We start from the raw sequence: 21,793 nt of genomic DNA, 5'->3' as shown, positions 1-21,793 counted from the left end.
AAATATTAAGATTTTTTATAAATTTTTTTTTTCCATGACTTATTTAAGTTTTTCCTAAACTTATTATTATAAAATATATTTCCAATTATTGCAAGTCCATTCATTTTTCCATGATGGATAATAATAATTGTGTCTCACTCAATAGACATACTGATTATATAAATAAATTAATTAATAGGACAATACATAAAACACGGAAGTATTATGAAAATATTACACATTCAGAAAGCTTAAAAGTTGTTCATGTGTGCAATTTCTATTGCAATTTTTTTTTGTAGTTTTGTAAAAAAAGGTCCCCAATTAATCGTATTAATCGAATGATGACTAAAATGTAGTTAATATATTTATATATTTTTACACGATTTACAATCATAAGAAATTATGAAAATAAATATAAAAAAAATATTAGGTACTAAAAACAAAGGTTTAAAAAAACTGTAGTTAACTACTGCTGCGTAAGAATAATATAAATTATTATTTAACAGAAATATATATATTATATTATATAAATAAGTTAATTGATATGGCAATATATCATACCTAGAATTTTTCCAGCATATTTCAGAATTACAAAACTTCAATCATAGTGCATGTGTGCAACATAGTTTTCAATTTAGTTGTAATGAAGTGTTGTTAAAAAAAATTGAATATGGGGATCTGTGTAACACCCTTCTTGTTCCATTAAACAATTTTTTTTTGTCCTCCCATCTAGTTATTAAGAGACTCTTTTTGTGTAGGCGTTAAGAGATTTGCCCATAGCACTCGTCAAGGAACTTTCCTTCTATATGTCATACTGTTTGAGTTCAAGTCAATCTAACGTCTGCCATACATATATTCAAACATATGGATATCGTTAATGCATTTATATCAAATTAATATGGTGTTGATTTTTTTTCATTTCTTCAACGCTGAACATTTTCTTTTGCCACATAAAATTAAAGAGCGAAAAAAAATTATACAGGCATAAAAAAAATGTGTTTTATACGTGGGTAGTAGGTATTGGAAATTTTAAAGCTAACTTAAAGCTTTAACGTTGAAAGGTTTTTGTTTTCTTTCTATTGGGGGTTTATTTGTTTATTCCCTTTTGGATGTAATTTTTCATTGTTTGTCTCGTGACTGTCATTTAGGAGGCGTTTATTATGTTTCCAATGAACAAACAATGTCTGATGGCTGTATGTCTGTTGTTCTGCTCTGGTGATGGTGCCACAATTTTGCCAAAGCTATCCTGTTTTTTTGTAGTGCCCAACTTTTTTTGTGTTCTCTTATAAAACCCGTCAGTCAGTCAGCCAGTCTGTTGGCTGACTATAAGTGTCTGTCATGATCTGAAATATGTAGCATGTTGTTGGGCTTACTTTTTAATTTACGACACAAATGCATTCAAATTCTCCCTAGAATTTTTTTCTATGGTGCCCTGTGTATTGTCGGAATGCATTTTTCCTTATGGCTTTATTTTGGGCCATATTTGGTCTACACAGTTTTGAAGGTTTGTTATTTTTTTGTGTTTTTCTTCTTAACTGATATGTTTTCTGGTAATTTATCTCTTTCGTTTACACTTGACTTTGGGCTGTTTTCCGGGTTATTTCGGTTGCGAAGCAAAAAACCTTCTTTGTATAAGCCTAAAGTTTGACTACCACTTCCGCTCTGTTTCTGAAGGGTTGTTACATTTTATCATCTGAAAGGAAATACAATGTCAGTTGTGTTTCCTTTCTTTGGTGTTGGCTTAAAGAATTTTGACGGTTATTGTTTTGTTTTTTAAATTTCATTTTGTCTTCTTTTCTGTCTTTCATTCCAGGTTAAATATGAGGGACGTTCTTTATATTTGACTTGCGTTTGTATGCGTTGCTTGGATGGTACATCAACTCATCGTAACATTAGCTGCAGGTAAGTTTAACTAAATGTAGAAAGGTATGACATAAAAATCAACGACGCTTAGTTTTTTTTTTTTTTTTTGTAATTTTCTATATTATGAAAGAATTATACAAAAACTTACCTTTTGCATATTTTATTTCCTAATTTTTTTTTTGTTAGATTCTGTGGCGATAAATGGGATGGATCAAATCTAGTCTTGGGCACCATGTACGCTTATGATATATTTGCTGCTATGCCCTGCTGTGCAGAACGTCTAAAGGTGAGTGAAAAACCTAGGAAATCTACACTCAAAAAAACGGTGAACTCACATGGAGAATTTAACATTATTTTAGTTCATGGAACTAAATAATGTTAAATTCATGTTTTTTTGAATTTCTCCAATAAGATGAGAATATGAAAAAAACATTACACAAATGGATCATAAAGATTTACTAAATTTGTACCTGTCATAAAATAGTTTAATTTTTTTCTTCGTATGATGCATTTTTGCAGTTTCTAACTTAAATTTTTTTCCTTCAAAATGCAAAATTTGCTTTAAAAACTGAATAAAATATCTATGCTTAATAAATTTTTAATAATGTCTAATAAATTTTCTTAATTTTGTCGAAAAATATTTACTTTATTTTTGTCATATCGGCGTTTGTAATATAGTTTAGTAAAACATGATTAAAATTAAGCTACATTTTCATTCCTGGTGGGTTCATTTTTTTGTGAGTGTATAATTTTAATAGAATAATAATTTAAATAGAACAATTTGTATTCAGAAATTATTATATTAAAAATATATATGTTTTTTCATCAGAAAAATTAATAGAAAAAAACTAAATTAAATATAAAACATTGCTTTTTAAACAAATAATTCTTTATTTATTTTTTTTTTGTGAGTGTATTCAGCTAATATTTAAACATTTATATCATAAAAAAGTTAATTAAATTGAAAACTAGGCATTCTGGAGATGTTATAATAAAAACTATTTAAAAAAAAAACTAAATTAAAAATAAAAAAATAATTACTTCTTAAAAAAATAAACTTTAATTATATTGGAATTTAATTTAAATAAATTTTAATTAACTTAATATGACTTAAATGCTTTCTCTATATAAAATGTTTTCTTGTAACAAAGCAATAAAATTAAAAAAAAAAAAAAAATTTATTTAAATTGATTTGCATTGAAATTTAATTAATATAGATCTTTAATTAAATTAAATATTTTCTCGTAAATCAAGGAATAAAAAGCTTTTAAGACGAGGAATAAAAAACTTATTTAGAAACAAATAAATAAATTACTTTTTAAAAAATAGTTTTTTTTTTTTAATTTTGTGTGTGTATTCAGTAAATATATAAACGTTTATAAAATAAAATATTGATTAAAATAGAAACATTATTAAAAAATTGTAAAATATATGAATAACAACTATATTAAAAAATACTTTTTTTAAAAACTTTTAATTTAGATTAAATAAGTTTTACCTTATTATTGTTATTATAATTTAGCTAATTGGGCCTAACTTGTTTTTGAAATAAAACTCTTTTATATCATATTTTCCCAACGTTTCTCCAATTTACTTAATATATAAATTTTTTTCTTATCAGAAAAATTAATAAAAAAAAAACTAAATTAAAAATAAAAACATAAATAACTTTTTAATAAATTATTTTTTATTTAATTATTTTTTTTAATTTGCATTATATTATATTCATATTTTTGTGAGTGTATTATCAGTTAATATAAAATAGAATGTTGATTAAAATAGAAGATATGTTTTCTAGAGTTTTTATATAAAAATTGTATAAAAACTATCCGTGTAAAAATTGGGGGATATAATAATATGATAAAATAAGATTTGATCTCAAAATTGGTCACTTTAGATCTAAGCAGATTTACCTAAACCCATAGATATAATTATGAGATAGAATTAGATATGATTATATATAATTCCACATATGACGAGATCTAACATCAGATCCAACTATATATAGGGATAGATATAATCATATCTAAGACATAACATCTAGGGCAATATTGAGATCTGATCAAATCTAATTCCATAGTAAACATGATTAGATCTTACCATTTTTCGAATCTAATTGTATCAAATTAGATATCTCAATTTTTACTTGGTTAATTTAAAAATAAAAAAAAATAATTACTTTTTAAACGATACATTTTTATTTAAATTTTATTGAAATTTAATTAACTTAATTTTATGCTTTCTTTGTATTTTAAAAAACTGATTAAAAACCTGAAAAAAATATTTAAAATTAATTAAAATATCTTTTTATTAACTTAATTTGATATAAATGACTTCTTTGTATAAAATATTTTCCCATTTTGAAAAATTCCATAATTTATTTATTTTACTTTAAATTCTCTTTTTGCAGTGCAATAATTGTTTCAAATTGTTGTTACATCCACAACAACGTCTCAATTTCTACAGTGACTACTCGCATTGTGTCACCTGTCCCTATTGTGCCACTCAGGATACACATTTCGTTAAACCATTGACCTACTGCTACACCAAAAGCTTGTCGGGACGCCTATCAGCGATCGCATAACATGAGGCCTCGTTGGAGTTGCCCAATCATACAACAGCCGGACAACAAACAGCGGCTGGGGTAACTTCAACGAGCCTCTCTCAGACCATGGGATCAGCAGCAGGACAACAAAAAACTGCTAATACAGCCACCAATAATGGCTCTGCCAATAATAATAAAAAGGTGGTCTTGTATAATCCCAATATTGATTATTCAGCACCCTTGCAACAAGATATTAATGCTGAATTAATCGGGTCTCATCCACATGCTCAACAATATCACAAGCATCAATCATCGTCTGCGCAATCGCAAACACAACAACATCATCAGGTAAGGCAAAACTCCAACAATAGCCAAGGCATGCGTATATCATCTTATCCAAGCAACACTACTACAACGGCGGCATCCTCAGGCGCAGCAGCAGCAGCAGTGGTGACATCGGCAAATGCCAATAATACCGCCTCCAATACTAATAATGTTAATAATTTAGCATTAAAATTAAGTGAACAATGTAATGTTAGTAAATTAAGCTCGGCCTCCACAGCCGCCTCAACAAATAATTTTAATCTAAATGAATTTAATGCAATGAAACCCCAAAATAATGGCAATGCCATGGCACCAACCACAAACACTCAGCAGTTAGTAGGTCCTCAGTTAGGTTTGATGCAACATCAGCAGCAGAATGATAACAGTATTAATAATTTATTAATTAGTAACAATACCAACAATCATTTGACTTCATTGAATAACAAAGTATGGTCCTCGCAGCAGCAACAGCAGCAACAACAACATTTGCAACAACTTCCGAATGTAAATCAATCGTCTGCTGCAGGAAATAATTTCCCTCTCGAGTCTATGCATAATAATCATTGGAGTGAGGCCGTGATTTCCTCCTTGTGGGGCTCTGAATCCAGTTCCAGTGGATGTTCATCCGGATCAGGCTCTCAACCTTCTTTGAGTCCCACTCTCTTGCACTCTGCCCCAAATTATCGTAGCAATAGCAAAGAGTCATTGTGGTCTCAACAGACCTCACCATCGACCAGTAGCTCAGGTTGTGGCAGTCAACTCAGGGATACTTATTATACTGGTGGTTCATCTAAATTGTCCACCACCAATACATCGCCCACCTCCTGGTCAAACAATGCTCAGATCAATAATCAGCATATGCTATACGATGCCAATGAATTGCATTTCTCAAAGATGGATAAAATCTGGGAGATACCACAGGCTGGCAATCCAACCACTCCACATCGTGATTTATTTCCCGAATTGTGGAGCAATATCAATTCAGGAGTAACAGCTTCTGGTAATGTTATGGGGGGTCACCATCAACCCCACATAACCGATAATATATCAGACATTAGCTCGAATACATCATCGAACAATGAATGCGATATTTGGCGCTCTGCTGGAGGAGCAGCAGGTGTACATGGCTCCTTAATAGGCCATCTCCCCAATAACAAAGGCATGTTTGGTAATAATCCTACCAATCTTAATATGAATGAAAATAATCCCAGCGGTGTGGGAGCCGCTGCTTGCATGCAATTATTTTCCGATGAATTCCTATTTAAATAAATTTTGTGCAAAATGGTAGATTTTTTTGCTTAAATTCAGATTTTTTTAGTAAAATTTTTTTAAAAATACAAATCAAATATTTTAAAAAGCCCCTATCCAAAAACGAAACAAACCTACATATATACATATATATATAAATACCTTAATTTTTTTAGTGAAAAATTAAACCCTTCTACTACAAAGCAAAGGAAATGTAAAAACAAAAAAACAAATATTTTAATTATTATTTTTTGAAAAGAAAAAGTTAAGAATATTCTTTTGATTTATTTTTTTGTTTTGTTATTTTTTATTTTTTTTGATATAAATCAATACTTACACTTTTAGTTTTATTCTTTAGCAAAAGATTTTCCTCCTCACTACATATAATTGTATAATTTTTTTATATATACCTAACAAGTATATAAACACATATATATAAAATAAATTTTATAAAACAACAATACAATATATAATTTTTTTTAATTTTTTGTTGAATTTTGTTATTTTTTCGCATTTTTTTTTAATATTTAGTAATTTTTTTGAAAACTCAATTTTTTATAACTTTGTTTAGAAAACCACCAAAAACCCTAAAAAAAGAAAGTGAAGCATCACAAATTTCTTATAATCATACTTTTGTTTGTTATCCAAAAGAAAAACAAACAAAACTTAGTTTGTTTTTTTTTTATGAAACTTAAACAAACAAAACAAACAACAAATGCTGTGTTTTTCAATAAACATATAAATTGATATATAATAAAAGAAAAAACTTAAAAATTAGAATGATGATAATAATAATCTTTCTTTTTCTTTCTTATAAAAGAAAACCATAAATAATTAACTATATAATAGAATTTTATTAATAATTATAATAAAACACCACCAGTTTTAGTTTAAGTTTGTTTCCGTTTTTTTTTTTACTTAGTTTATTATCAATTTTTTTTGCATACATCTTTACCTAAACATTTGGTAATTAACGAAATTAGTTTATAAAAAAAAACTATGGAAAATTATAACAATGAATTCATAATCCTTATAAATTATAATATACTTAGCATTTAGAAACAGCACAGGCATTTTCTTTTTTAAATAAAAAGGGAAACATTGGAACTTAATTAAAAAGAAAATTTAAAGGCTTTTTTACCCCATTAGGTTAGGTTATATATGGAATTTTAACCATATTTGCTTTGCACACACCAACCACTCTAATATATATTTAAAGAATAATAGCTTTTTAACAATATCACAGGTTCTATTGCGAAGATTCAATTTATTTACCAGTTTAAAATAAAGTTTTATATACCTTATCACCATATTAATATTGATTATACGCAATGGTGGATGTTAATTCATCCTTACATCAGAATTCTTCGAGCATAAAACACTATTCCACTTCAGCCTTCAACTGAAATCTTTTTAACTTTGTTTTTTCGTCAAACTTTGAATAGTTTCTTGTTTCCTCCAAACCCTAAAGGTAGTAGCAAAACTTTATCTAACATACCAATTCTCCCTAAAAACAAACTGTGACAGGAGTATTTAAAATTTCTATTGAGAAAATAATATTCCCTAAAAAGAAACTCTTTCGGAAAACAACGTGATCCAAAATTACTCGTCTATCATTTTAACATATACTCTATGGTTTTAGAATATTTTAGATTATATTATATATTCGTATTAGATTGTAGGTTCTATAGATTTATACTCCCATATCTAGTAAGCTCAATAAGTATTTTTCCCCAGTTTGATAGATTTTTGTTTTTTACCAAAAACCAAAACAATGTATTTGATTTTCAAAATTCCTTAAAAAAAAAATAATCCAAAAATTTAACCTAAGATTTTAGATTTGAACTCGCAGCTAAAGAGGATTATTATTTTGAAAATTTCATGAAATAACTACTCAAAAAAATGTGATCTCCATTCTAAATTGATATAAAAACCAACATTTATTAGTAGTTCTATAAGAGTTTATTATTTCCTATTTGTATTGTTTATATTTTTTTATAATAATTTTTCCAAATTTAAAGTATTGGAGATTTTCAAGATTTTTATTTTATTGAAAAAAAAACAAAGTTATATTGACTATAGAAAATTTCACATTTCTTCCAAATTACATTTAACCAAAGATATCTTATATTTTCCCGTTAATTATATCAAACAACAAAAACTTCCCAACTGATTTTTTTTCCAAATTACCAAAGATATCCGGGATTTTTCTAATTATGATTTAAATTCTTTATATATATTTTTTTTAATCTTGAAAATCTCATACGTATCTTGTACAAATACATCTTTGGTTTTAGAGCGGTTTAATGTTTCCTTATAATTTCGTTTAAAATTTAGTTTGTTAATTCTTATTTTAGAAAATAGTTTGTAGATAAAGCCAATCATTAATGCCCAAAACTAAAATTCTTTGAGATTCTTATACTTCTTATACTCACTTAAAATGAGGTTTTTGACCAATTATTTTGCATATTTTTTTTAATTCTGTATTACATTTACTTTGGCTTTTTTGATTGGTTCATAAAAAATTTTTTTTAATACTTTGCTATGAATATTTTTCTTTTAAAAGAACAGCATAATTGTGACATTTTAATAGTAGTATTAAAAAACTAGTTATAAGCCAGAAATAAATTACGACGAAAATTATATATTAGCCAGATAAAATTGATAGTTCGTTAAACGAACATTTCTTTTTTGCTTAAGGCTTTACGCACACATGTTTGGAACCTTTATGTTTTGAAAAATGGAATTGTAGTTGATATTATCTATTTGGCAGATACTCGAAAACAATTCGTTATTTCTTAATTTTTGAAAATTATTATTACTTATACGGCCCCTAGGCCAGGGATATTGGAAAGCATTTTTTATAAATATACTAATTGATCTAAGAAACATCTTTATTAAGCAATGTTATCGAAATGCTTAAGTTCTAGACTATAAAAGGTTTTCATATGTGTGCCCGAGAAAACGAATGAAAAACTTGTAGAAATGCCTTTGAGGATGGTTTTTAAAACTGGTTATGAACCTTTTTCCCATTGGTAGTTTTTTATTATTAATTATTGCTTTTAGGGTTTGGAGTGAATTTTTTTTTATATTATTATATACAAATTTTTCTTATTAAATGTCTAGAAAGGCCTCGATTTTCTTCCAATGTTTCCTGTGAATTAATTTTTTTTTTTTAAATTTTCTTTTTGGAAAATCAATTTTTAAGCCATTTTAAATACCAAATAAAGGGAATAAACACTATATGATAATAATAATAATGAAAATTAATATAAGAATCTAATCATATTTTTGACATTTAAACTAAAATTAAGGATTTTGATCTTTTTTATTAAGGGAAAATAAATTAACAAAAAATACAGTTAAACAGTAGGAAACCACTGCGTGATAATTACATATAAATAATGAAAACTCTAATAAAATTAAGTTCTTTGAAAATATTTCAGGAAATTTGTTTTGTTTAGAGTGGAAATAATAACAAATGAAAAACATAAGAGAATTTTTTGGCATTTATTATTCAGTGATGAATACAAATAAAATATAAGATTGACATAGAAAGAGGGAAAAAATATATAAAAATGGAATAAGCGGATACAAAAGAAAACATCATATTAGTTTTAAGCTTAATATCTAACTTTACATGACACTTTCCGTTTCTTTCGTTTCACTCAGACTGCAATTAAAACTTCTACACTTACTTGCCCTTTCCTCTTACAGCTCTTTGAAAAAATTGGCTTAATTTATAGTTACAAAAAAAAAACACAAATATATAAACTATAATTTTTTTACTATAGGTTTTAACAATTCTGAAAACTACTACACCATAGATTTTAGTAAGCAAAACAAATAATAAAAATTAAGCTTTTTATAGTTAAGTGAAAAAAAAAAACAAATACAACAAGAAATAGCAAGATTTTTTTATATATGTATTCATTTTAAACCACAGCAGCCCTTTTTAGTTTTCATATATATACAATGCTATTTTGATTTTTTTTTAAAGAACCTTGTCTTTTTTATAGTGATTTTCTTAGTTTCCAAAAAAAACAATGATTTTCCCAGAAATTCCTTATCTTTTTGTAATAAAAAAATAAATATAAACTGATTTATAGCAAATCTATATATGCATCTAAAGCCAGACGAACCCCACCACCCCTCTAACTGCTTTTAAAATAGAACAGAAATATTATTTTTAAATATAAACAAAACACCCACCTTGAGCATGATTTAATTATAATTTAATTAATTGCAACTGCAGATATTTAATAAGTTTTATAAATAAATAAATAATTAATTTTTTTTGTTTAACATACACAAGGCAATAAATATTAAAAAAAAACACACACACACAAAACGATATACAATTTAACCACCGCCTCTCAAAGCAAAGCCAAACGAAATAATATTTGCATTTTTGTTTGTAGTAGTGTTGTGTGCTAAATTGTATAGAAAAAATATTACCTCCTTAGCAAAAGAATAATAATTATAACAATTTAACTTTTAATTATAAAAAATATATATGTTTTTTTTTTTAAATAATAATAAACTAATCTTAAAAATATAAATTAATAATTTTTTTTAAATGTTACCAGGTATAACAAGAAGAAAACACGTTTTTTTCTGATAAAATAATCTTAATGTGTTTTTTATAGTAATTTGTTAGTTTATGTTTTATATAATATATCTATCCCTCATTATAAATCTTTACTATTATTTTTTCTATTTAGAAAACACACACACACACATACATATTAAATAAATTTCAAGCATTCACAAACATTATCCATATGTCACATATAAATGCCCTTAGCCCTCAACAAACATAGCTAAAATAAAATCTATTTCTAGTAAAGTAAAAATATTTTATGGCAAACAATAAAGAAATTGTAAAAGGCTTAATGTTAATAAGAGAAATTTCCCTATAATTTTTGGGATTTTTGAATCAAAGAATTTAATTGTGTTTGAAAATTTGTACACACCTTGAAGAATAGCAATTATTGTCAATGCTAAATATATAATAAAAAGGAGATACCTAAACGTATAAAATTATCAATTCGATTTTATCACTAAATTATACTGGTTCCAAAGCCTTCGATTGATTTAATCATAAGTTTAATTATTTTGGAATTTATGCTTCAATTCATCAACAATATCAACATACATATTTTGTTTCTCTTAGAACAAAGTTTAATGTAAGTTAAATCTTTTAAAGATAATCTTCAAAAATCCTTGTAACATGTATGCACACTTGGGAAAATTTAGTGTATTGCCCTAGCTAAACATCTAATAAGGCGAGGGTGTATTAATATTTAAGGATATCAATTCATTTTTTTTTTACTTGGGTGGGAACTTTCTATTAATCCTTTCTATATTGAGTATTTCAAACAACAAGTCAGCAGGATTGTAAGGGAGAGAGACAGTACCAACTGCACAACAAGACAACCGAATCAGCGCTGATTTTTGTGGGCGATGTCCCGATTAAGAGCAGCTTCTACATATCGCTGATATAATTGCTCATTTTAATAGAAATATTGCTCAGAAATGATACACATACAGAAAAAAATTTCACGAAAATTTTTCCAATTAAAATCTTAATTGAGTCTTAAAAATATTCAATTAAAAATTTAATTGATTCAACAAATTTTTTAATTGAAATAAAAATCAACCACACAAATTAATAGTATCAATTAATTTTTTAATTGGATCAATTAATTTTTTAATTGGATCAATTAATTTTTTAATTGACTGCCAAATAATTTTTAATTGATACTATCATTTCTGTTATTGATGACATTTCAATTAAAAAATTTATTGGATCAATTACCCAGCAAAAAATGGAGCACTATTTCAGCAGGATTGTAAGGGATTGAGAGGCAGTACCAACTGCACAACAAGACAACCGAATCAGCGCTGATTTTTGTGGGCGATGTCCCGATTTAGAGCAGCTTCTACACACAGAAAAAATTTCACGAAAATTTTTCCAATTAAAATCTTAATTGAGTTTTAAAAAATATTCAATTAAAAATTTAATTGATTCAACAAATTTTTTAATTGAAATAAAAATCAATCACACAAATTAATAGTATCAATTAAATATTTATTAATTAATTTTTTAATTGACTGTCAATTAATTTTTGAATTGATACTATCATTTCTGCGATTGAAGATATTTCAATTAACAAATTAATTGGATCAATTAATTTCGTGATTGAATCAGAAAAAAAAATTTGTGTGCATAGCGCTGATAAAATTGCTCATTTTAATAGAAATATTGCTCAGAAATGATACACATACAGAAAAAAATTTCACGAAAAATTTTCCAATTAAATTTTTAATTGAGTTTGAAAAAAATATTCAATTAAAAATTTAATTGTTTCAACAAATTTTTTAATTGAAACAAAAATCAATCACAAAAATTAATAGTATCAATTAAATATTTAATTGGATCAATTAATTTTTTAATTGACTGTCAATTAATTTTTGAATTGATACTATCATTTCTGTGATTGAAGACATTTCAATTAACAAATTAATTGGATCAATTAATTTCGTGGTTGAATCAGAAAAAAGAAATTTGTCTGCATAGCGCTGATAAAATTGCTCATTTTAATAGAAATATTGCTCAGAAATGATACACAGAAAAAAAATTCGCGAAAATTTTTCCAATTAAAATCTTAATTGAGTTTGAAAAAATATTCAATTAAAAATTTAATTGATTAAACAAATTTTTTAATTGAAATAAAAATCAATCACACAAATTAATAGTATCAATTAAGTTTTTATTTGGATCAATTAATTTTTTAATTGACTGTCAATTATTTTTTAATTGATACTATCATTTCTGTGATTGAAGACATTTCAATTAAAAAATTAATTGGATCAGTTAATTTCGTGATTCAATCAGAAAAAAATTGTTGTGTGTATATAATCTTGAGTATAGCATTGTTAGCGTGAAGGAAAACAGCACTACATTTCATGCATCTATACTGCATGAATTGGTTGCAATAACGTAAACGAATGATCATAAACCAGTTTGATACTCGTTTACGTTATTGTCACCGCGTCATGCAGTGTGGAGGCACTGCCTATTTTATTGTATACCAAAAAGCGCAACTAAACTCTTACTGCTGAAATATTTTTTGCTGGGTAATTTCGTGATTGAATCAGAAAAAAAATGTTTTTGTGTGAATGTGATTTCGATTAATTAATGAATCAATTAATTATTTTAAGAAATAAGTGAATTGGATTTATTTTAAGGGCACATACAAGATGATGTACTCTTTCTCTCTCTCTCTCATTTGGCATATCAATTAATTTGCAAAAATGGCCAATGTATATATTTAATTTGACCAAATTCCAGAAAAAGTATAAGGTTTCCTAAAATTTTGCATTTGTAATGCTAAACTAAGTTTTTCCATATCATTTTAACATATCTGGGAAAATCCATTTCCTGTGAAAATAAACTTTTCCTTGTAAAGGAATCATTTGTGGCCTTTAAACTATGCACACATAAAATATTTTAGGTTACACTTGTTCATGTAATGGCATCGTTTACGGACTTTAACCTTTGCACACATGGAAAATTTTATTTTTCTTCGAAAACGGAATTCTTTATTAGGCCCTGGTATGTAACTGCTTCATCGATTCAATTTTCTTATAAAAAATATTATTTCTATAATATATTAGTAGGTCCAAAAACCTTGTTGATGTTGTACCAAATCCATTTGATTATTTTAAATCTAAATACTGATATTTAATTTTTTTTTAACCCTTATACTACGTTGGGGTCATTAGATGACCCATGTCGTATTTTTCATCACCGCATTTCTTACTGTTCGAATATAATTAAAAATGTCTATTACTCAGTGCATGAATTGGTGACATATGCTGAATTCATGCTGAGTAGTAAGAACTTTTAATTATAATCCAACAGTAAAAAATTCGGTGATGAAAAATATGACCTAATACCCAACGTAGTATAAGGGTTAAATACAAATTATGTGCTTCGATAAAATAATGGTTATAATAACAAAATTTTGGTATTTCCCTTAAATATGGTATTGCACACACAATAAAATTCACAAAATCCCAGAAGACAAATGTCCTATTAAACATTAATACGAGCAGTTTGTAGCCTATCAATTAGTTTTGATGTTGAAATTTCAAATACTGGTTTTCTTATAGTGAATGGAATTTTCGAGAGATCCTTTTCATGAAAAGAAATCTGATTTGATTTTTCTCTTTTTCATAAACTGCCTACTTTTTACTCTTATTGTTTGCCATAATACATAATACAAAATTGTATTCACTTTTGAAGATAAATTATATGAATTGTTTTTGTTGAATTTCAATAACAAACCCATATTTTAGGTTTCTTTTTGTTTTTAATAGGAAAATATTTGCTCTTGCAATAGATTTTGAATAATTTTTAACGATTTCTTAATGTCGTTCGTTGTTTCGAATTTCTTTCCAAAGCTTTTTGATATTATCGAAAACGTTCAGATCATCTGATGTCAGAAAATGTACAAATTATTTCGAAAGGCTTTCGTTTTTCTTTTTAAGAGAACTTTTTAATAGATATAATATTTTTAAATGAAAATAAGAACAAAATTTTAAGTATCTAGGATATATTAAGACTTGTTGGTGTTTCTCGGTATATTAATTTTGTTTTTCCATCAGGTATTAACCAAAGCATTTTTCGTCACTCCGTCGTTCATTTTTTGATTCGTACGGTTGGTTTTAGAACAATTTCCATATTAAGAGCAATATTTTTCATTTGACTAAAATTTAAACTCAAATCTATTTAGTTAATTTTTGTTTTTTTTTTTTTTTTTGGTAACCAAGCTAAAATTGAAGGTTATATGGAATGCACATACATTTTTTCTCTGTCATAGCAATATTTTTTTTTATTCATTCATTTAAGCTATTTCCGAAAATCATGGAATGGAAATTTACCTAGACTATTTTTTTTATATATATATTTTAATTATCCCTTTATTTTGGTTTGATAAATAATTTTTCTCTTCTCTCGTTTATTTTCCCTATCCAACTCTATTTTATGTGTAATAATTGCTATGTACCTTTTTTTGTTTAGAAACTCCCTCTTGATCTTCAAATGAGTTTTCATCAATTCCCAGTGTTTTTTATTTCGCTCTAGATTGTAACTTATTCCCTTTTCGAAAACATTTTTTCTATACACATATTTTTATTACTATTATTATAAATTAGTTAAATATTTTAGTTTGATTTTTTTATTATTATTATTATTCATAACTACAATACAATATGAAATACGAAATGAAACATGTAAAACAAATAAAAAAAAATGAAAAACATCAAATAAATACTTATATTAATTTTTTTTAGATACAAAGAAGCAAAGAAAATACAGCCAGAATTAAAAAAAGAAAGAAATTCTTTTAAACCCAAATCATATACATTAATATATTGAGAACATTTGGAAGAATTCTAAAAAAAGAATATAGTGACAGCAAGAACAGCTACATTTTTATAAATACATAATTTTATAATTTTCTTATGTATCTTAATAATTAATTTAAAATAATGAAATTTTGTTGACCATTCAAAACAATTAATAAAATATTATTTTTTAATTTAATTAAAAATATTGTGTTGATTTTTTTATTTATTTATTTATTTTATAAAGGCTTTTGAGTTTTTGTTTAGAAAGGTTTGTATTGGTTTTTATAATTTATTTATTTTCTATGGTTTTTTTAATCTAATAATTTTATTACAAATAATTTAAAATATCAAAATTCTTTCTAACAGTTTGTAACCGAAAAGAATACATTGGAGTCGAGAACATTTGAAACTAGACAAAGTTAACCCCATTTGATAGTACGGAGAAATATAAAAGGTTTTTAGTTTCGTATCTTTTGTTCGAAAGATTGTCCTTTACAGTTTTATTATAAAGGCCATGCACACATGAACATTTATACCAACTTATAGAAGCTCAAATTCCAGAAAAATTATTCAATATAAATTTTTTTCAAAATCAATTATTTCTTCCATTCTAATTATAAATACTGGTTTTCTTTAATTTTTTTAATGATAGATCCTATTCGACAACTTTCTCTACTTTATTAAATAAATGTGTGCACACATGGAAGAATCTAACATTTCCTAAAACTAGAGGACTTTGTTAGGTAGTTCTACATATTATAATTATTATAGCAGTTCTTATAGTGATTAAAATAATTTTTTTTTTAATTTAAAATGTGTATAGGAAACCAAGTTTTCATAAAATATAATTTTCTTATGTATCTTTATTTAAGATATTTATTTGTATTTATTTTTTTTTAATTTAATATAGTTAAACAAAACAATTAATTAAATATTATTATTTATTTAAATTAAATAAAAAAATTATGTTGATGTTTTATTTATTCATTAATTTTATAATGGTTTTTAAGTTTTGTTTAGAAATGTTTGTATTGGTTTTCATATTGTATTTAATTCAATTGCTTTTCTTAATCTATTTTTAAAAATAATTTAAATCAAATTTCTTCCAGTGCAGTTTTTAAAACAAAAATGTTTCCATGTTAATAGGCGTTTTTTTTTTTTTTTTGTTTTTGAAGAACCCTATTTGATAGTACGGAGAAACATTGAAAAGGTTTTTAGTTTCGTATTTTTTTGTCCAACTTATAGAAGCTCAAGATGCAGAAAAATTATTCAATATAAATTGTTTTATAAATCAATTAATTCTTCGATGCTAATTATAAATACTGTTTTTTATATTTTTTTAATGATAGATCCTATTCGACAACATTCTCTACTTTATTAAATAAAATTTATGCACACATAAAAAGAATCTAACATTTGCTAAAACTAGAGGACTTTGTTAGCTAGTTCTACATATTAGGATTATTACAGCAATTTTTATATTGATTAAAATTATTTTTAATTTAAAATGTTTATAGGAAATGTTTATAGGAGTTTTCATAAACTATAGTTTTATTATGTGTCTTTAGTTAAAATATTTATTTTTATTTATTTTCAATTTAATATAGTTAAACAAAACAATTAATTAAATATTATTATTTATTTAAATTAAATTAAAAAAAAATTATTTTGATGTTTTATTTATTCATTAATTTTTTTATAATGGCTTTTAAGTTTTGTTTTTGGTTTTTATATTTTATTTAATTCAATTGCTTTTCTTAATCTATTTTTATAACTAATTTAAATCAAATTTCTTCCAGTGCAGTTTTTAAAATAAAAATGTTTTCCATGTTAAGAGTCGTTGTTTTTTTTTTGTTTTGAAGTACGAAGAAAATTTTTAATTTTTTATTTTTCGTCCGAAAGATGGGTTTTTAAATTCTCATCATTAAAATAAAAATGTTTTTCATGTTAATAGGCGTTTTTTTTTTTGTTTTTTGAAGTACGAAGAAAATTTTAAATTTTTTATTTTTCGTCCGAAAGATGGTTTTTTAAATTCTCATCATTAAAATAAAAATGTTTTTTATGTTAATAGGCTTTTTTTTTTTTTGAAGTACGAAGAAAATTTTTAATTTTTTATTTTTCGTCCGAAAGATGGGTTTTTAAATTTTCATCATAAATACTTTGCGCACAAGAACATTTATACCAACTTTCAGGAGCTCTAGATGCTAGCAAAATTTGTAATATAAAAGTTTCAAGAAATCAATTATTTATTCGATTCAAATTAAAAATACTGGCTTTCATTTTATTATTTTTTCATAAGGCCTATTATTTCGAAACCAATAATTTTTTTACACTCTACTAAATAGATATTAGAATATTTTATTTTTTCTCTGCTCTGTCTATGAGTATAGAACATTTTTATTCGACCATAAATGTGTGCACACATTGAAGTATTTAGCATTTTCTAAAGTTCGAAGACACTGAGAAAAAGTACTAAATAATAGTTTGACCAAATTAGTTATCTTATTAGTTTAAATTATTTTTTACTTCAAAACCATATAGGAACCCAAATTTTCTTAACCTTTTAAACCCTCCCCTTTGAAACTACATTGGAAAGATATAAATTTCGATTTTATATGTTTGTATTCATTGTTTTTGCAAATAATTTGCACGTACTTAATATACTTTTGAATTGAAAATGCTTCAATAATGAAAATTATAGTATTAATTGCAGAATTTATTGGAAATAAAAAATATACTTGACTAAAACATTGTTTGATCTGTTCGTTACTTCCAATTAATTTATGATTGGTGTATTTATTTAATGTATTATTTATTATATTATTTATTTATATTTTTTTCCTTTAGATGAAATAATATTTTTGTAAGTTTAAAACAAAGATCATACGATTTAGCACTTTCTTATGGATTTTCTGAATAAAATCTTAAATTATATTTTTAATTGCAAATACTTTTCAATTAAATTAAAATGCTATTGGGATAAATATTTTTTTTAATTAAAATTTATAATTACATATACTTTTTTAACTAACTTTATTTTGTAATTAAAAAAAAATATTTTTTTAAGTGATTACATTTTCAATTTCAATCAACTTTTTAATTGGAAATATTTTTTATTGTTATACGACTTTCTTATGGATTATCAGAATATTATTAATTGCAAATACTTTTCAATTAAATTAAAATGGTATTGGGATAAATATATTTTTTTAATTAAAATTTATAACAATATTATTTAACTAACTTGATTTTTATACCCTGCTCCACACTGTGGGTATTATAAGTTAGTGCATATGTTTGCAACACCCAGAAGGAGACGAGATAGACACATGGTGTCTTTGCCAAAAATGCTAAGGGTGGGCTCCTGAGTCGATATAGCGATGTCCGTCTGTCCGTGAACACATTTTTGTAATCAAAGTCTAGGTCGCAGTTTTAGTCCAATCGACTTCAAATTTGGCACAAGTATGTGTTTTGGCTCAGAATAGATTCCTATTGATTTTGGAAGAAATCGGTTCAGATTTAGATATAGCTCCCATATATATATATTTCGCCCGATATGGACTTATATAGCCCCAGAAGCCAGAGTTTTACCCCAATTTGGTTGAAATTTTGCACAGGGAGTAGAATTAGCATTGTAGCTATGCGTGCCAAATTTGGTTCAGATTTAGATATAGCTCCCATATATAGCTTTCGCCCGATTTACACTCATATGACCACAGAGGCTAATTTTTTGCTCCGATTTAGTTGAAATTTTGCACACAGAGTAGAATTAGCATTGTCGCTATGCGTGCAAAATTTTGTTGAAATCGGTTCAGATTTAGATATAGCTCCAATATATAGCTTTCGGCCGATTTACACTCATATGACCACAGAGACCAATTTTTTGGTCCGATTTAGATGAAATTTTGCACAGGGAGCAGAATTAGCATTGTAGCTATGCGTGCCAAATTTGGTTGAAATCGGTTCAGATTTAGATATATCTCCCATATATAGCTTTCGCCCGATTTACACTCATATGACCACAGATGCCAATTTTTAACTCCGATTTAGTTGAAATTTTGCACAGGGAGTAGAATTAGCATTGTTGCTATGCGTGCCAAATTTGGTTGAAATCGGTTCAGATTTAGATATAGCTCCCATATATGTTTTTCTGATTTCGACAAAAATGGTCAAAATACCAACATTTTCCTTGTAAAATCGCCACTGCTTAGTCAAAAAGTTGTAAAAATGACTCTAATTTTCCTAAACTTCTAATACATATATATCGAGCGATAAATCATAAATAAACTTTTTGAAGTTTCCTTAAAATTGCTTCAGATTTAAACGTTTCCCATATTTTTTTACTAACATTGTGTTCCACCCTAGTGCATTAGCCGACTTAAATTTTTAGTCTATAGATTTTGTAGAAGTCTATCAAATTCTTCCAGATCGAGTGATATTTAAATGTATGTATTTGGGACAAACCTTTATATATAGCACCCAACACATTTGACGGATGTGATATGGTATCGAAAATGTAGATCTACAAAGTGGTGCAGGGTATAATATAGTCGGCCCCGCCCGACTTTAGACTTTCCTTACTTGTTTTAATTATAAATCTATTTTTTTAGTTGATTACATTTTCAATTTCAATCAACTTTTTAATTGGAAATATTTTTTATTATTTTATGACTTTCTTATGGATTATCTGAATATTTTTAAATACTTTTCAATTAAATTAAAATGGTATCGGGATAAATATTTTTTTAATTAAAATTTATAATAATATTTTTTTTAACTAACTTTATTTTTTTAATTATAAATATATTTTTTTAGTTGATTACATTTTCAATTTCAATCAACTTTTTAATTGGAAATATTTTTTATTATTTTACGACTTTCTTATGGATTATCTGAATATTTTAAATACTTTTCAATTAAATTAAAATGTTATTGGGATAAATATTTTTTTAATTAAAATTTATAATAATATTTTTTTAACTAACTTTATTTTTTTAATTATAAATATATTTTTTTAGTTGATTACATTTTCAATTTCAATCAACTTTTTAATTGGAAATATTTTTTATTATTTTACGACTTTCTTATGGATTATCTGAATATTTTAAATACTTTTCAATTAAATTAAAATGTTATTGGGATAAATATTTTTTTTTTTAATTAAAATTTATAATAACAATATTTTTTAACTAACTTTATTTTTTTAATTATAGAAATATTTTTTTAGTAGATTACATTTTCAATTTCAATCAACTTTTTAAGGAAATATTTTTTATTATTTTACGACTTTCTTATGGATTATCTGAATATTTTTAAATACTTTTCAATTAAATTAAAATGGTATCGCGATAAATATTTTTTTTTAAATTAAAATTTATAATAATATTTTTTTAATTATAAAAATATTTTTTTAGTTTTCAATTTCAATCAAGTTTTTAATTGGAAATACTTTTTATTATTTTACGATTGTTTTATGGATTATCTGAATATTTTTAAATACTTTTCAATTAAATTAAAATGGTATTGGGATAAATATTTTTTTTAAAACAATTAAAATTTATAGTAATACTTATTTAACTAACTTTATTTTTTAATTGATAACATATTCAATTTAAATCAACTTTTTAATTGGAAATATTTTAGTGATTTTTTTTAATCTGTGTATTCATTCGTACGAAATATAATGACCACAAGATTGCTCATTTTAAAAATTCACCTCCCCATTGTATGTTTTTTATTTTTAATATTTATGAGGAAAAATTTTTGTCAATTTGTATACTTCATATATCTTCAATTTTAGCCCAAATATTTTTTTTAATTTCGGCATGATTGAATTCTCGTGAATGTATTATATTTGAAATTTGATTTGTTTATTTTTAATATATTTTAATTAATATAATTTAATTAAATTGTTACCCAATTTAGAAGAGATTTATAAAAACACATATAAATTTTTATAAAATGGGACGAAATAACTTCCGATTAATTTTATTCAATAAATTAAATAAAAACAAATAACTTCCTTAAAAAATTTACAGAAACAAAAAACTAAAATAAACCAGACAACATAAACCAAAAATTTAAATAAAATAACAACAAATGTGTGTAGATAAATTACAATTAATATTTCTTATGTATATTATGCATCATATAAATTATATTTGTTTATATTATAAAATTAAATTAATAACACTACAATACAATATGATCAATAACCATATTATTACAATTACTTATTACAAAATATACATCATTATTGCTACTATTATATTTATGATTATTACTTATAAATTATGATTAAAACTAAAAGGTGTAGTTTCGTTTAAAATAAAAGTTAGATAATTTATTTTATTGTGTTAGTTGAGTAGTTTCTAAATAAAAACAGAAACTAATACATACATACAATTTGCAAAA

The 21,793-nt window shown here is 24.9% G+C and overlaps 2 protein-coding genes across 2 annotated transcripts in view; both read left to right on the top strand.

Annotated features, from left to right (window-relative positions):
* heca (hdc homolog, cell cycle regulator) overlaps positions 1-4,426 on the top strand; it is a 486,162-nt gene extending 481,736 nt beyond the window's left edge. Inside the window, exons 5-7 of the mRNA XM_075292781.1 lie at positions 1,793-1,881; positions 2,029-2,128; positions 4,253-4,426. Of these exons, the coding sequence (XP_075148896.1) occupies positions 1,793-1,881; positions 2,029-2,128; positions 4,253-4,426 (363 nt within the window). The remainder of the gene's footprint in view (positions 1-1,792; positions 1,882-2,028; positions 2,129-4,252) is intronic.
* An 87-nt stretch (positions 4,427-4,513) lies between these two features.
* Positions 4,514-6,108, top strand: LOC142222570 (uncharacterized). The gene has a single exon (XM_075292782.1). The coding sequence runs from the start codon at positions 4,514-4,516 to the stop codon at positions 5,978-5,980; it is 1,467 nt and encodes a 488-aa protein (XP_075148897.1). The 3' UTR covers positions 5,981-6,108.
* Positions 6,109-21,793: the final 15,685 nt, after the last annotated feature.

This window comes from Haematobia irritans, chromosome 1, assembly GCF_050003625.1.
Source record: "Haematobia irritans isolate KBUSLIRL chromosome 1, ASM5000362v1, whole genome shotgun sequence".
NCBI lineage: Eukaryota > Metazoa > Arthropoda > Insecta > Diptera > Muscidae > Haematobia > Haematobia irritans.
The sequence above is the reverse complement of the archived record's forward strand: the minus strand, read 5'-3'. Positions and strand labels throughout refer to the sequence as shown.